Source organism: Bombus impatiens, unplaced genomic scaffold, assembly GCF_000188095.3.
Source record: "Bombus impatiens unplaced genomic scaffold, BIMP_2.2 scf_0264, whole genome shotgun sequence".
Classification (NCBI taxonomy): Eukaryota; Metazoa; Arthropoda; class Insecta; order Hymenoptera; family Apidae; genus Bombus; species Bombus impatiens.
The window spans coordinates 578,019-594,165 of record NT_176683.1 but is presented as its reverse complement, the minus strand read 5'-3'; the positions used below and the strand labels follow the sequence as shown (position 1 = coordinate 594,165).

Genomic DNA, 16,147 nt, shown 5'->3' with positions numbered 1-16,147 from the left:
CGTTGTTAGCGGACAGAGGAGGGCAGTGGGAAATTTTCGGAAGATAAGTGAAAGAAATGTACGATCATCTGAAAATTTGATAATGAAATTGTCGTTGAATTTGTTTACAGAATATTTATAAAGATGTCTATTTCAGTGAATGATGAAAAATTTGGGCTGTGGATATTTATAGTACAAACGCATATTTCCATGAGTATGACTAAAAAATATGGAGCCTAAACAGCAGTTTGTTTCATTTATCAAATATTGTGACGTGTACTCGACTTTGACGTGCATATATTTTTTATTAATATTTTTTGAATATTTCATCCATGAAAATAATATTTTTGTATTAAAGTATGAGATAAGAATGAAAACACGTAAAGCGTGAAATATCTAATTTTTCTAGAAGTTAAAAACATTAGAATGTTTGAATCTATTTAATCGTAAATAATTCTCGAACTTATAGCCCCTTTAGGACTGTGACCCGGTTTACAATGGCTTAATCCTTGCGTCATACTGTAAGGCGTCATTAAATATCGCGCGACTATTTCTTTCGCGTCAACTTAAAAATAGAATTTGCATAAACGGTAGCTCAAAAGTGAAACATTCGTTTGTATTTCATTCAAAAACTGCTCTTAAGTAATACACCCAATTTATATGAGAAAAAGCATGATCAGTGCAATACGCCATTAGCTTTCCGGTAATGGGATAGTTTTCTTCTTGAAAGTCCTCTTCTTCTAACTCATTTTCCCGGATACCCACTTTAACATCGATACTCTGGTAAAATGTATTATTTTGAATAAAAAAGATAAAATTTAAATATTGGAACAGGTATGAAAATAGAAAGGATAAGATAAAATTTTAATTTGTTAGCTTTCGGATTAAAGGTTCGAGACGATTTTAGTTAAAAATCACCTGTTTAGAATTTAATGTGGTTGACGCAGTGCCCACTGTGAAGATTTCGGCAACATCGACGATAAAATCAAAGGTCTTTGCTTCTCTGAAGACATTTTTGAAAGATATAAAAGCTGGAGAGCTTCGAGTGATCACGTAAGGACCCATAGGCTTTGGCAAGGAGCAAGAACCGATCAAAGGGAAGCTTAAAGACAAAGGAGCTGTTAATCGTTACATTAAAACATCGAATTACCAGTTTCACTTCTATTAACATTTCAAGCGAACAATCATGTACGTGTGTGAAAAAGAATATCAGTACGAATTATGCTTTTACATAAATTCTCCGGCAGTGTCCGAAGATGCTATCAACGTGGCAGTGGCATTTTCAACATCGTACGGCTCGTAAATTACGTCGATTATACCCTCGCTTAGTTCATTCACTTGAATATTTTTCGGACACGCGAAACACTCACTATCTACCTAAAAAAGTAATAAAGAAAGAAGCACGTGAGGCTAGATGGACTGTATTTTCCAACGTATCAGATTGCTATAATATCACGCACGTGTATCAAAAATATGGCATTCTCGCGAGTGAAATTTTTCACAGGAAGCGAGAACGCGTAATTGCTTCCTAAAGCCGCATTGACACGCGTGGTTTTCTCTGGAGGAGCGGGACTGGCCTTCAATCGCAATTCGTATGGAAATCGGCCCAGCTTGTCGGAATCAACATTTAACATGACATCGTCGGTGATGAATGGCATCGTTGGATGATATATTATAGTAATATACTCCTGCAATTTTCCACATTTCAACGTTCCAAGTATTTAAAGGAAGAAGAATAAAACGACGCTAGATTAACGAGGATTACACACGTGCGATAGTGGTTGCACGATCTTTGACACTTTGGTAACAGTGACAAATGGATGAAGACACTCTGCTGTAAATTTGATCGTTTCACGTTCGAGGGGATTCTCCAGTTTCAAAGGGTAACAAATCTGGGATCGGGCAGGGGTTGCCAACTTGATCGATTCGATTACTTCCGGTTCTGTTACTTCGTACTCTATCTCGTAGAATTGATATTCTTTCTCCACGTTGGTGAACGTTACCTGCATCGAGCAAAAATAAACATCGAGCGTCGTGAGAGAAGGATACATCTCTATTTTTACGTTCTATTAGAAATGTTACGTACTTTGAAATAAAAGTTCCATTTCTCGTAGCAATAAAACACTGCTCGGTAATCTCGCAGACTGTTCGGTGGAACGTCGATTCTTTCGTTACCTACGAAGCTATATAGAGGAATCTGTCCACGAAGAATGAAAAACGGTAAGAGATTTATGTTCGAAGAGCTTTGAAGCAGAGCACACGATATCAACACTATAAAAATCAATCACCTGTGATTGCGTGTTATCGTTTGTTAACAATTCGATCTTACATTGGAATCGCTGTTGCGTATTTAACCAGTTGTGAACAGGCAACAGTTCGGTATACCTTGTTTTCGCGGGGAATTGACGGCTTATCTTCTCCGTAACTCGAGGTGGCAAGCTTCTGCCACGAAGAAAATATAACAAATATAAGTTTTCGTCCTGGGATTTCAGCATCAGCGTTCCCTGCACGAATAAAAAGAAGAGAGAAACAGCTTCGTATATAAATTTCCATTTTGAACTTTGATTTATATCGGTTGACTTTCTACCATATGCAAAGTGTTTTCAGAGTTCATGACCAGCGGTGAATATGTCACAACACAAGGAGCAAATTGTTGCGAAGGAACTTGCAACGTTTCGTCGGCGGAGAAGTAATCTCCGGTTACTTCAACCTTCAACTTCCAGGTATGGGTGGAATCGTTCATTATAACCGCGGATCGAGTTTGCTTTTCTCGTACCAAACACTCGAACGCGATCGTTTCGATCGGATCAGGTAGTTTGCAGCACGCTCCGCTAATTTTAACCCTCAAAGATTGGTACTTCTCAATCTCCATTACTGTCTGCAAAAAAGATACCGAAAGTAGTAAGGAAAAATAGTAAAAAGAAAAAATTAGGAAATATACTTGTATCGAGAACTCGTCAAAAATCATAATTCGGCGTTAATCTCGTTACGAAGATAGATTAAAGATTGTAAGTAGGCTGTTAAAAATAATCAGCGGTCGAAGCCCCAATTACTCCGACGTCAGCGGACAATTTTTAGCTCGTGTAATCTCGAAAGTTAAACCGACGCGACGTCGAGGACGTGGTGGAGTGGCGGGACACGCGTGCAGAGAATCTCATTAAGAGATTGTTTGACATATTTGTACGCCGTGACGGGAAATGAGGTCGTGAACTCACCTCACCCTCAATTAAGTTACGCTGCTCAGGGGGTTGAAACTTCACCGTGAAACTGACATCCATACCGGCCGAGCAGTAACCGGACATAGGAGTAATTTGGAAATCTTTCGGCAATTTCGATGTGTTCCACTTGAATCTAAATTAGTTTTCCTATTAACAACGTAACTTTAACCTCGCTTTATACTGGGTGTTTCGGAAAGATTAATACAAATTTAGGGGCACGCGGTGCTTGTTTAACTTTATCATTCTTCGTGTCACCCTTTAATTGTATTTATCTAGCTTTAACGAATTTAAGTTTCAAAGAAAAATTGAAATAATCGTTATCAACATGTACGATCTCTGGTTTGAATTTTTTGCTACAGATTTTGGTAAAATACACAGTGTAGATAAGTAAGTAAAACAATCAAATGATATTTTGTTTCATCTTTATTAACATTCTTTTGATTGTTTTAATAAACATTATGACAAAGAAAGAAAGTGAAATTGTTAAATAGTTTCCTCAAAGCAAATTTCCAAGAAAAATTAATCCTCCTACGTTCTATTTTTCTTCTTTTTTTTTTTACCGCACGCGTACCGAGCGAAAATTCAAAGTCGATTTTCTCGAAAACAAAGCCTCAAACGAAAAATTTTTATTCTATATTTTCGACTTCTTTTTTCGCGTAGAATCACCCCCTTTGCACTTGTACCACCAGTTAACAACCACCCTGTATATCCTTGTAAAAGTAAATTCAACTACTTCAGGGGTAATTAAATAGTTGAACGAAATTAGTTATCGACAAACCTGGAGCCCAAATCTCCGATGTTCATTAATATCACCTTAGACTCTTCTGTACAACCCTGAACTACAGTACCAAAAGAGATATGGTTCCTATTTAATCGAAATTCCGCTCCTACGCAACTTCCGCGCACCGAAAACAATGGCAGGATCATGGAAGACGATTGAAAGGCCACTTTAGTTTCGAACGATCTTATCCTCGATGGAGATTTAAAAGTGACCAACACGTTGACCCTTTTATTCGGCTTCAAAACTACGCTCGACGATGGTTCGATCTTCAGAACGTCCAAAAGTTTCGGTTCGCCGGTTTCAAACCTTTGATCTATAGTCCAGGAACGCTTGATCTCCATAATGGATGCCTGAGCCATTTCGCTCTCGTCATCCGACGGGTCACAATGTCTCTGACTTTCGCGGTACTCGTCGTAGCCATTTAGATACTTCATGATCCCGAACCTCAGATCAAGCGGTGCCAAACCTTCGTTTATCACCGGAATCTTCCTTACGACGCTCTTGCGAGCGGGAACGTTACCAAGATCTATCGATTGATCGCGCGGGTTCACCAAACGAACCTGGAAAACACTTACATAGTGTAACGCAGGATATCAACGCTAGAAATTCGAAATACGCGCTTTTTAAGATAGCGATAGGAAAGGAAAGGTTGGATTTTTCATTCGAGATATGAAGATTGCCATCGTGCCACCTCGGATTTTGGGAAGTTCCGAGAGATTAACGTTTGATCCTCGAGCGAATTCGAGTACGTATCTCGCCGAAACGTTAGTTAGTGTCTCGTGAGAGTTCCTCTTTGAACGCGTAGCACCGAGAAACTTGCTTTGTTACGCTTTCCGTCGCGTCGACTTCACTCCGTGGAGAACCGGATCCCGGTCGCGAAAAACCTGACGAGCAACCTCCTTATCTCTATACGAAAGTTTTAACAAGCCGTTGCTCAGTGCAACATGATGGATAATTTACTTTATAGCCGATGCCCTCGCCAATAATCGTTATCCTCTTCTCGTTTGCCGAGTTGATGGTGAACACCAAACATTCGTGGTACTTAATCTCCTTCAATGGTCGAAAAACGATCGGTATGGTGATCGTAGAGCGTGCAGCCAGCGCTTCTGATATCGAATTTAGGTCGATGGAGAGGTGTGGTTGTTCTTCGAATTTACATTCGATTCTGTGTTACGATAATTGCGTAAGATAAATAGAAAGGATCACAGGCTCGTTAATACATTGACGCTAGAATTGCAAAACGCTTGAATCATTCACGCTGTAATAGTCGTATATGTAACATAATTATTTTAGTTCACTTTACTTGCAGTTTAGTTTAAATTATATCGTTTAATTACAGTATGTATCGCGATATTAATTAACAAGTTGATGAATCTCTTAATCAAATATGCTAATGTGTCCGAAAATTCAGCCCACGAAATTATAAGTTATAAGAGGCAAAAAAGACGCAACGAGATAAAATAAGAAGGATAAGAGGAATAAAATAATTTATAGCGAATATTTTATCGATTATACCGTCTAAAAATATCGCGCAGTAATTTTAATTACATCAGGTTCTGAATAAAAACGCCTGGATACTTTCCTGGTGAATAACGTACAGTTTACAAAAAAACGTTCTAAAAAGTCCCTGAGCATTAAAATGTTAAAATAGCAGGTTACATAATAGTTCTGGTCTTTACAATTAACGGTCAGTTTTACAATTACGTTAGTTTAATTGGCAAATCAGTTCTACCCCTGTCCACTGATTTCCGCTGTACCGAAGCTGAGCTGTAGTCTTATGACACGCGATTACTATTAAGCGTACAGAAACGAGCGCTTAGAAACTCTTATAAACCGCAGACGAGAGATACAGCGACCGTAAAGCGGTAAATGACTTCTAGTCCTTCATTTTTTATTTCGACGAGCGGTAAGAGGAACCTGAGAAAGTTCTAAAAAATTTGAAAAAATTGTAGCCTCGAGGGTTCACGTCGTAAACTTAAGCAGCTTAATTTATCGTATCCGAGGGAATGATTAACGAGGAACATCAGCCAAGCGTGATATGCGACTTTGATGAAATTTTGATCACGAGTGAATTTTTACAAAGAAACTCACATAAAAGCTACATCATCGGAGTTTGTTACACGAAGCTCCGCGTAATAGGAGATTGCATTGTGTTGCTGAATGTAGCAAGGTCCGAAATCGTAGCGATTGAAGCTGAATTCGATGGCAGGTCTTCTGGACGTAGCTTTCAACGTGAATTTGTAAGTGGGACCATTGGATATCTGAAGAGAAGTAGGAAAGATCGTTACACTTGTCAAGTGAGATATTTCACGCAGATCGGAAGATTTTTTAAAAGTTTTCTTGTCGCTTGCGATTAGCGTACCTTTAGAAGAACACAATGATCCTTTATTGTAACTTTTTGATACGTTGTTAGGGTCAAATAACAGGCGGATCGATCCTCGCTGGTCACATGGCCTTGCTTCTGAGACGTGGTCACGCTATACGCGTTTCTGCAGGAAATTTCCGGCGTCATACCGAGCTCCCAAGCGTAATAGAACGCTACTTTACACGCATTCGTTATGTCGAACTTGAGATTAATCGGTACTTCGGGCATTATCTTCGAGCGAAAACAAGACACGTTTTCATTTCTTTTCAATTCGCCTTGTTGCATCCTTAACACTTTGACTGCCACGCCGAAATCACATGTTTCGTTCAGGACGCCACAGGAGTATTTTTATTATTCAAAGCATATAATGGCGAAATAATAATAAATTGATGATATAAGACAATATGCTTCTCCAATGGACCGTTTATGTTGACAACATTCTTCCCCAAGGGACCGTTTATCTTATTGGTGGTCACGGGTGATCACCGTGGCGCCTTGGTAACAATTGATAGCGACATATTATAACGAGGCTTCTTTTATTTCAACAAACCATTCGCATTCGTTATTTTGTCGTAAGCAAAACGTGCAGAATATATTGTTGAAACATGTAGAAGATGTCAGTAAACGGTATTTGCTCATTGTATATACAGGGTGGTTGGTAACTGGTGGTACAAGCGGAAAACTATTTTCTCTTTTTTTAATTTTTCCATCGAGACAACGATCTACAGTGAGATCCGTTATAACGTACCGCACGCGTACCGAGCGAAAATTCAAAGTCGATTTTCTCGAAAACAAAGCCTCGAACGAAAAATTTTTATTTTACATTTTCGACTTCTTTTTTCGTGTAAATCACCCCCTATCCGCTTGTACCACCAGTTACCAACCACCCTGTATAATAGTAAGGTATGTGCACACTTCTAACTTCAATTATATGATTATAAAGCAGCATTTACGATTATTTTCTAAGATGTGTTTACAATAATATTCGTAGATTACTCGTCAAAGATATGGATGCAAACACAGTGCACGTTAGATGCAAGATTTGTTCTCATTTTTTTTTATGTTCTAATAAAAATGTTTAATCGTTCAATGGGGCACTTTTTGTCTCAAAGTATCTTCTATTTATCGATTATATTCAAAATGCCCTAACTGTCAATTTTTATATAATTTTTACGATTGTAAGAAGTTCAAACGCTCGGGTCACCAATGACCACCGTGGCTCAGATCAACGTGGCAGTCGAAGTGTTAAACGCGCGTGACAACTAGACTGCGAATACTTATACATTTATGTTAAATTTGAAATTGCAAAATCGTATATCGTGCACGTGGTATACGTAAAACGTACAAAATATGCAAGAAAAAAGTACTCGTTATAAAATTTAACAGCTGAAACAAATCTCTGATTAGCTTCTATTCCTGTAGTTGTATTCGTAGAAATATAAATTTGTATAAGCATCCCCAATCAGCCATGACATTTTCCTTTTTTCTTCCTTAGTGATGTTCGGAACCGGTTTATTCACCTTGCCCAGGTCGATGACGTTCTCCTTACTCTCGGAAGCTCGCACGATTTCGCCGTTGAGCTTGCAATACGAAACCGAGGACACGATATCGTAAACGGAGGCGGTCACGAACATGGTAAGGGGATTTTTCATCAGCTTCACGGCGCATTGAATGGAAAAGTGGAATTCACCGACCTGGGTTGGATGATACTCGACCCTGTGGACGAATTAAAAAAAACATTCATCCTATCATTCTGCTCGGTATCTCGCGTAGAAAGCGTAAAATTCGAAAATCATCTGACAAACGAGAAGGATTTCGTGTTACTGATATAAATCGATATTGGAAAAACAGTAAAAGAGGGAAAATCGTATAGATAAAATATCGCAGAGGACGTTGTGTGAAGCTAAAAAATTGGTTTCAAGATAAAGAAGAAAATGAATAGTACTGAACCAGGGGTAAGAGTATTTAAAAATATAGATTTTTAACTATTGTTAAGAATAACAATGACCAGAAATGTTGCTCGCTCTTCGAGATCAGAGTTCCAGTCATCGGCGTTACGCTAAGCTTTTGAAATTTACCCTCGGAATAAAGCGATTCCTCTAACACGCTAAACGGTATATGAAAATCCTCGTTGTTCAATATTTTCAACGAATCTCTCACGTTGAATCCTGAGAACAGAATAAAATCCGCTGTGAGGTTGTACATACAAGCGGTAGAAACGAATGAAACGCGACACCCTGTATACAACTGTGCTCCGAATGAGAGAACAGAAATGAGAAAGAGAAACACGTTGGGTGGTTCACGGTAAGAATGCTTCGAGTCCAACCTAAGATCGTTGGCTTGAGTTTCACGTGAATCGTGAGGCAGTACACCGACGGTTCGGTTACGATGCCGACAAGCAGGAAAAGGCACTCCAGATTGTATCTATCGATGGAAAAGAGCCAGAATGATTCAAAGACGCCGATGTTCTCTGCCAAAAATGTGAAAGCCAGGTCGGTACGTTTTCCACGTTCGGCAATGCCCTCGGTCACCGCGCAATGAAAATTCGATATCTCGCCTGGTCCAAGAGGCGATCGATTCGTCCATGAGAAATAATAATCGTCTACAGTGGGGTTGATCAGGTGGAATTTTCTGAAATCGTACATTTTTATTTTTATAGCTTAAGCATTGTTTCAAGGTTCGCGCTGCTGTAACGAACGCTTCGATCGTTGTTCGAAGAAGATTTCTTTTTATTTACTTTTCTACTAAACTTCGTTAAAGCAAAACGTCTTTTACAAACGGTACAATGTAGTACACTTACTTCACATGAGTTCCGGCCACGCCAACCACTTTAAATTCGATTACCCTAATGTTCTGCCACAAAGTGGGATCGTCTATTTCATATCCCAAGGGACCAGGTAGCGATGGATCTCGTCTTCCACTGGTTACGTAGTCGCTATCCTGTACGTCGAAGTGACAATAAGGCAGCAAACTTCTTGCTACGACGGGAATTATCAGATCCGCTTGCTTCGATTCGTGATTTTCTATGCTATATTTCAACAAGTTTTGAACAATTTTTTCCATTTCCAAGGCTTTTTTAATATATAGCAAAATATGATAGAGCGGGCTCGGTTAAGGGGAAATAATTGATATGCAAGCTGAAAAGATACATATTTAGTTCGATAATGAAATAAAAGGGGAATTTTGGTAATATCAGATTAATTAACAACATACTGAATTTTAATACCGCTGCTTTGTAAAAGAAAGAAATAGAAGACATGGTTTTATTAGATTCATACTTGCACGTAAGGTATGCCTTGTAATAAAATACATCCTTGGGTGAAAATTTTAATGTACATTCCACAGATTGTCCGGGTGATATCGTTCCTGTCTCGGGATAAATTACGAAAGGCAGATCATCGCCTTCTAACCAACTGTCGGTGGTTCTTCCCGATAATCCTGCGGTACTGCTGAACAGATCCGATTGTTTCATCGTTGAAGCATCTTTCATATCGACGCTATCTGCAAAATTATAAATATTATTTTCCATGAAAGATAACCTAATGACAGAACGGATGAAAGAAGCACGAATGAAATAGAAGAATATTATGATACCATGAAATTGTTTTTTAAAAATTAATGACATACACCGAAAGACAGATAATTCATGTTTTCCTCTTAATCACTGATTTGCCATTGATTTGTAAAATTTAGTCAAAGTCACATACTATTACTATGAATCTTACTATGTACAATATATAACTTATTGGTGGACTGTGAATTTTTATACAAATTCATATTTATGAAAATACACAAATAACGAAACCTGGAATTGGGTTTGGATTTTTCGTATATTTTTTGTATTTTTACGTTTTACGTGAATTCTGTGTATTTTAGTATCTTTCAATCTTCAAAATGCATAAAAGTCCACAGTCTTTTTTACGAGCAATGATATACCATTACCGGAAACGAATGACATGCATCGTCGTGACAAAATATTCGTGTTAACCCCAGCGCTCGATTCATCCTGGCCGAAATTTCTGCGACTGAGTTCACTTGTTGCGGAGAAGATTCCCCTAGATGATCTCGAATGCTGGGAGCGGGTTTCCTCCGCGGTTCTCGGTCTGGAAGTCACGTTCGAACTGTCTCCTATGTACCTCTTCGGATACTGTTCGTCCATGTTTATCTTCCAGGCGAACACCGTATCTACGATCCCTGGATTCGATAGGAAGAATTTGTACTCCCTGGTCTGCAATGAAATTTCGCAATTGTTTCCAACGCGATTGAAATTTTTATTGGTATCAAACGTAATTTTGTTCCAGGATGTGCAACGAATACGCGAACTATTTATCTTGTTAGAGTTTCTAATTAAAAAAATCTCTTCTTCTTAGTTTTTAATTATCTGATTGCAAGGTAGAAAATCGACCTGAAACATCAGCGTATCGTTGAAACAAATTTCTTGAACAGTGCACAAACATTCCGAAAATGCAACAATGGCGTTTAATAGGAGATCGATCGATCTGTTCGTCCCAGCCAAAATTTCGTGCTTTGCCTCGATGGTTGGTTCCACGATTTTCTTCAGTAACAAGTTTACGTCGCTTAATCGATCCATCAGATCATGATGTATCCGCTCCCAACGCACCTCCGTCTGTCTATCGTCCCAACCTACTAACTGGTGTTGCGAATATTCTACCAGAATTTCGCATATCAAACACTCGATACGAATCTAAAAGGAAAAATGAAAGGTAAAGAGCACGTTATTTAAAACAATTTACTAACGTTTGTGAACGTGAAATACACAAGTTGAAGTGGCAGAAAAATGATAGATCAGATGTAATATCGTATTTTCAAGGAAACGATACTATAAGACGGTGGAATATTGGAAATTATTTCGTTCACGATTCAGTGACAACAGGTTACATTTGGGAAACGTACGTTCTCGTAATTCGCAGGTTCAGGTGCCAGGAAAGTAGCAACGATTTCTTTGCACGTGAGATACTTGATATGTCCAATAGATGGCTCGAACACAACGTGCGGATGTGCACTCCATTGGAAACGAAACCATCGATCTGTAGATTTATTGGCAATCTTGAATGTCTTTTTGTACATTTTGCTAACGAAACAAAGTCCGTAGTCGAGAATGTAGGTCAGAGACGCAGAGTGCATCGAGATGCTCGAAGCTGTAAAACACACTTCCGTTCACGTCGTGGTTAATGAAACAGCGAAATTTGAATGAAATTGATGACAAATGAATCGTTCAAATTTCAACTTTGTACAGTCGTTCAAATTGCCTTTCACCTGAAACCAATGAATTCTGCTTGGACAAAACTCTCCGGACCTTGTGATTTTCGGTCACGACTTTACGTTTATTCTCCTCGAATTGTAAGCCGTCCAGAACGATCGGCTCCACGTAACACTCGCCTTCCAAATTAGTCGACATATTCTCGTACGGATTATCGATCACGTGCAAACGAATTTTTCCATGATGTTTCCCGATTTCAGTCGGAGCGAAGATTACTTTGAAGCGAGCTACATTTCCGGGTGCCAGACGAACTACGATGCATCGATCGCGTGGCTCTGTAACGACAAAATTACAAATGTTTGGTAACATCTTCAATTTTTCTTTATAACGCTGAGATGGGGTTAACGCTAGGATGAAGATGGTCGCGTCAATTCCAACTCGTGCAAATATTTTACCTCTACTTCTTTCTCAATTATATCCGCGCGTCATTGTTCTAACAATTTATACGAATAATCTCATTTTTCAAGTAAATTTAGGACACTGGTTAAATGGCTAACCATCGCAGTAATCCTCCCAAATTTGCAGTAAATGGTGCGTATCCGAGCAAGCGGAAAAGAGGAACACGTTATTCAAATCCTCGTCGATCTTCACGATGACTTTCGCCTTAATGAATCCGATGTTTTCCAAAGCGAGATATCTGTAACTGCTCTCGTCGATCAATGTACGAGGAAAGTTCAAAGTAGGTCTTTCTCGTGCTCCATGCACTGGCTCTGTAATCGCCACTTCCGGCACGCAAGATTCTCCTATCAGTTTGATGAATAGCTGGTCTGCTTCGAGATGCGAAGGCAAAACCACGGCTGCTCGAAACGTTTCTTGAAACGTCTGCAAACAACCCCAGAGAATTTCGAGAAATTTCATTTAATCTCTCTCTCTCTCTCTCTCTTTCTCTCTCTCTCTCTAATGTAATAATTTCAATCACCACGAATTCACCTCTATGATGTGCGGGGTAAAAGACACTGTGAACACTTTGTGACTCATTGGAGGAATCTGGTCGTTCGTCGGTTCTACGATAAACGTGTTAGGTTTTGCTGTGTTTGGCATCAAAGATTCTTCCATCAAGCGAATTTCTACGTTCGCAGCAACTACGCCACGATTATACAATTTGAAACAAGTTACGTGAGTGCTCAGTACGTTGATATACCGGAAGTAGAGTGATTTCTCTTGACGAGCAAACACAGTGTGCGCCCCGATCTGAAAAAAGAAAGAATAAATGTAAAGAAACAAAATACAAGATTGCACATTCGCATTTGCAAAGCGTGCATCGTTTTAAAGGACCAAGAGACGATAAGAACATCTTTGGGACAGTCGAAGTCTTGAATTCTATCAACCACGCGATTTTCTTGAAACGTCGAGTCGAGGTCCTGGAAATCGATAGTGGGCATGAACGAGTTCATGGATAACGTGACTATTTTCCCTTCTCTGTCCTCGGGAATGCTATTGTCCACCATAATAATAATCTGTTCCTCTTGGGAACCCACGAATTCTGGGTAACAGCTGATGGCGATGCTGTCCGCTTGATCAACGTCTACGGTGCCCTCTGTTTTCATTATCGTAATTGGCCCTATTGTCAACCTCTCTGGCTCCGAATGGATTCTATACGTTCAAAGTTAATTAAGTCCTCCTGTATTTCATTATTTTGCCGCATTTCATTTGTCAAAATATAGTACTTGGTCTCGGTCTTGACGCTTCTGGCAGATTTCTTCCCTTTCTTCGACGTGGTTCTTCTCTCCGCCAGGCTCGTCTTCTTAGGAAATTCTTTCGGCAACGGTTTGGTCATGTACATGACAGAAGGATGTTTGTGCAATAGTCGAATAGAATAGTGTAACGGAAATTTTCCGATGTTCTCGATATTGAGGTACATGGTTTTCTCGGTGCACATGGCCAACGCTCCAAAGTTTACCACAGGATATGGATTGATACGAAACCTGTCGTAATTCAAAGGGGAATTCCATGGAATCCTCAATATCCAAGAGTTTTCAAGATATCGAAGAACATACCTAGTGTAATATGCAACAAGAGAAACGTTGAGAGGAATCTCGGCGATTATAGTAGTTTCTTTATGAGTGTCAACCAAATGACATTTTAATATCGGGGCTTCCTTAAGCGTCAGCTCGGTCTTCGGTTTGAATATCATCTATGACAGTAGAAATGAGACATACAGAAGCCAAACCGATCGAGTCCATTGAGAGAAATAACTTGATCTCTCAACAAATTAAATACCGATCATTAAATTGCGAATGTTTATATTATACTTTTCTGAAAAACTTAAAGGTGCAGAAAATTTACAGGACACACGTGGCCAGTGACTCGTTAAATTATATTTAAAAATACAAACTTCTACAGTTTTCTCCTGATTTGGTGAAACAGTTCCAGTGGTTGGTTCGATTTCCAGCTTCTTCTTGAAATTATCAGGTAAGTTTAATTTCGCCAATTTCTCTTTGTCTTCCACGGTAATTCTACAAAAGTCATCATCTTCCTCGTCTTGTTCGTAATAATATGAGAAAGAGAAGAACGTGGAGCTGTCCTTACGCGTATTTCACCTCGTAGTCACCGCGATTTCTCATGGAGAAAGTCGTCTTCGCGGCGAAGTTCACCCTTATGTATTTCAAATCGATAGGATTCGCGTAGTTGATGTCCACTGCGACGTCGTAAGTTTCTCCAGATATTAATACGACATCGTAGAAAATGGGATCGTTGTCGTCCTCGTCTAGAAATGCCTTGAAGATTATCGCCTTCTTGCGGACCACACCGACCTGTACAAAAATTCTCTAAGAAATTCTTTCTTTCTTGTTAGATAATATTTAGAAAGTTTATTCTACGTTTAAAAAATGTTCTCTAAGTTACTCGACACGATATTTAACTAACTTTCAATTGATCGAAATCAAAGAAACACATGTTACCGTGGTAGCGTGATAACAAAACTCAATCTTTTGCTCGCTGCGAGTCTCTATCACTCCATGAAAAGGCGTGAACGTTATCTGTGGATCAGCAGGCTCTTCGGCTTCCAAATACCAAAAGAACGGAACCGGAGTTTTATTTCTGATAGTCAGTGTTCGATATTCTATTCGATAGAGCAGTATGCGACCGAAGGACAACTCTTTCTCATCCAGTTCGATGTCCAACACGGTACCTTTGCTTTGCAACTGAATTTGTTGCGAAATTATAACGATTAAAAGATTTCGGATCACGAGATGTAAAATAATGGAAGAGCCAATTTTACTACCGACAATGATTCTAGAAAATAAATTGAATGGCGTCATCGCGTTCCATCACACATAGATAATATGCTTTTAAAGAAAAATTAATTGCAGTTCAATTTATTGTAATTTTCTAATTAAAATACATCTTCTAAAAAATAAATGTCAAAATATCTCTGACCGATATGTATATTAAGTATACGAACGAATAATCCAGATTATTCAGTGAAGTTCAAAACTGCTTTCTATAACTTCAAAATCTATTAAACAAGATCCAATCGTCAAGCCACTGACAAAGGAGGAAATTTGCGAGGGAAATTGCTGTGTGACAACGCTTGGCCACAAACTGCTTCTACGACAAAAGACATCAACGTGTCTTGGTTAGTACATCTTGCAGCAACTGGACATTACTCCTTCCAATTATCATCTGTTCCAATCGATGTGACGCGTCTTATCCGACACGCACTTCCAATTAGTGGATTAGATACAAAAATGACTTGACGATTGGAGCTTGTCTAAAGACGCAGCATTTTGCCATGATGGAAGTCACCACTTGCCCCATAGATTGGCTTAAAAATAGAGAAATCAACGACGAACACTTCGATTGAACAACTTGCTGTATCGTTTTTTAGCTAAACGTTAACTTTCCTTAAAAATTTGGACTATTCATCTGTACACCTAGTATTTAAGTTTTCTTTTCACAAAAGCTCTTCAATTAGTTCATTAAAAATACCAGTATCCTTCAAAAGTCTATTTCTACAGTTACCTCGATCACTTCGACTTTCGGATTGTTTGTCACGCACAAGAACAACTTTCCCGTGATAATTCCTAGTCTGGTAGCGATGGCCGACAAGATCAGAGTCGCGCAGTTACCTCGCTGCGTAGATTTCGTTTCTCGTTAGCGAGTGAATCGTTCGATTTTGCGAGACGCGGACTACTACTACGGAATAATTAAACAGCGTGTCGTTAGCCGATAACGTACAGCGATAAGGAGCTGCTGGGGCTGAACGAAGAAGCACTGGGAATCGTTTTCCGTCAGTGAGACGCGAACCTCCACCTCCACCTCGGAAATGTTGCAAAACTTCAGCCGAGCCTCTCGACGATGCGGCCTGCAAACAGATAAGTCGATGTAACTTGCGAATTCGCCAACTGAAAATGGAAGGAACGCGCTCGATTCCCTTGATAATAGAGGAAATCGTTTCGTTTCTTTAACAGAGGCAATCGGTTTCGTTGCATTTCTCATTCTACCAGTCGAGTGCACGCGCATCATTGCACTAACGAAAGGACTATGGTCCTACAGACGTAGTACTCTTAGAAATATTCTAG

The 16,147-nt window shown here is 39.3% G+C and overlaps 1 protein-coding gene across 1 annotated transcript in view; it reads right to left on the bottom strand.

Moving 5' to 3' along the window:
* Positions 1-16,147, bottom strand: part of LOC100744610 (hydrocephalus-inducing protein-like) — a 29,564-nt gene continuing 13,417 nt past the window's right edge. The window contains 31 exon segments of the mRNA XM_033320269.1: positions 1-759; positions 898-1,081; positions 1,211-1,356; positions 1,440-1,667; positions 1,749-1,982; positions 2,066-2,176; positions 2,268-2,546; positions 2,549-2,949; positions 3,059-3,330; positions 3,976-4,548; positions 6,067-6,239; positions 6,341-6,687; positions 7,752-8,059; positions 8,352-8,511; positions 8,670-8,974; positions 9,144-9,371; positions 9,622-9,844; positions 10,286-10,571; positions 10,749-11,048; positions 11,258-11,502; positions 11,621-12,031; positions 12,122-12,446; positions 12,555-12,815; positions 12,917-13,217; positions 13,292-13,549; positions 13,622-13,758; positions 13,960-14,080; positions 14,154-14,377; positions 14,525-14,767; positions 15,588-15,719; positions 15,804-15,930. Of these exon segments, the coding sequence (XP_033176160.1) occupies positions 601-759; positions 898-1,081; positions 1,211-1,356; positions 1,440-1,667; positions 1,749-1,982; positions 2,066-2,176; positions 2,268-2,546; positions 2,549-2,949; positions 3,059-3,330; positions 3,976-4,548; positions 6,067-6,239; positions 6,341-6,687; positions 7,752-8,059; positions 8,352-8,511; positions 8,670-8,974; positions 9,144-9,371; positions 9,622-9,844; positions 10,286-10,571; positions 10,749-11,048; positions 11,258-11,502; positions 11,621-12,031; positions 12,122-12,446; positions 12,555-12,815; positions 12,917-13,217; positions 13,292-13,549; positions 13,622-13,758; positions 13,960-14,080; positions 14,154-14,377; positions 14,525-14,767; positions 15,588-15,719; positions 15,804-15,930 (7,702 nt within the window). The 3' untranslated portion in view covers positions 1-600.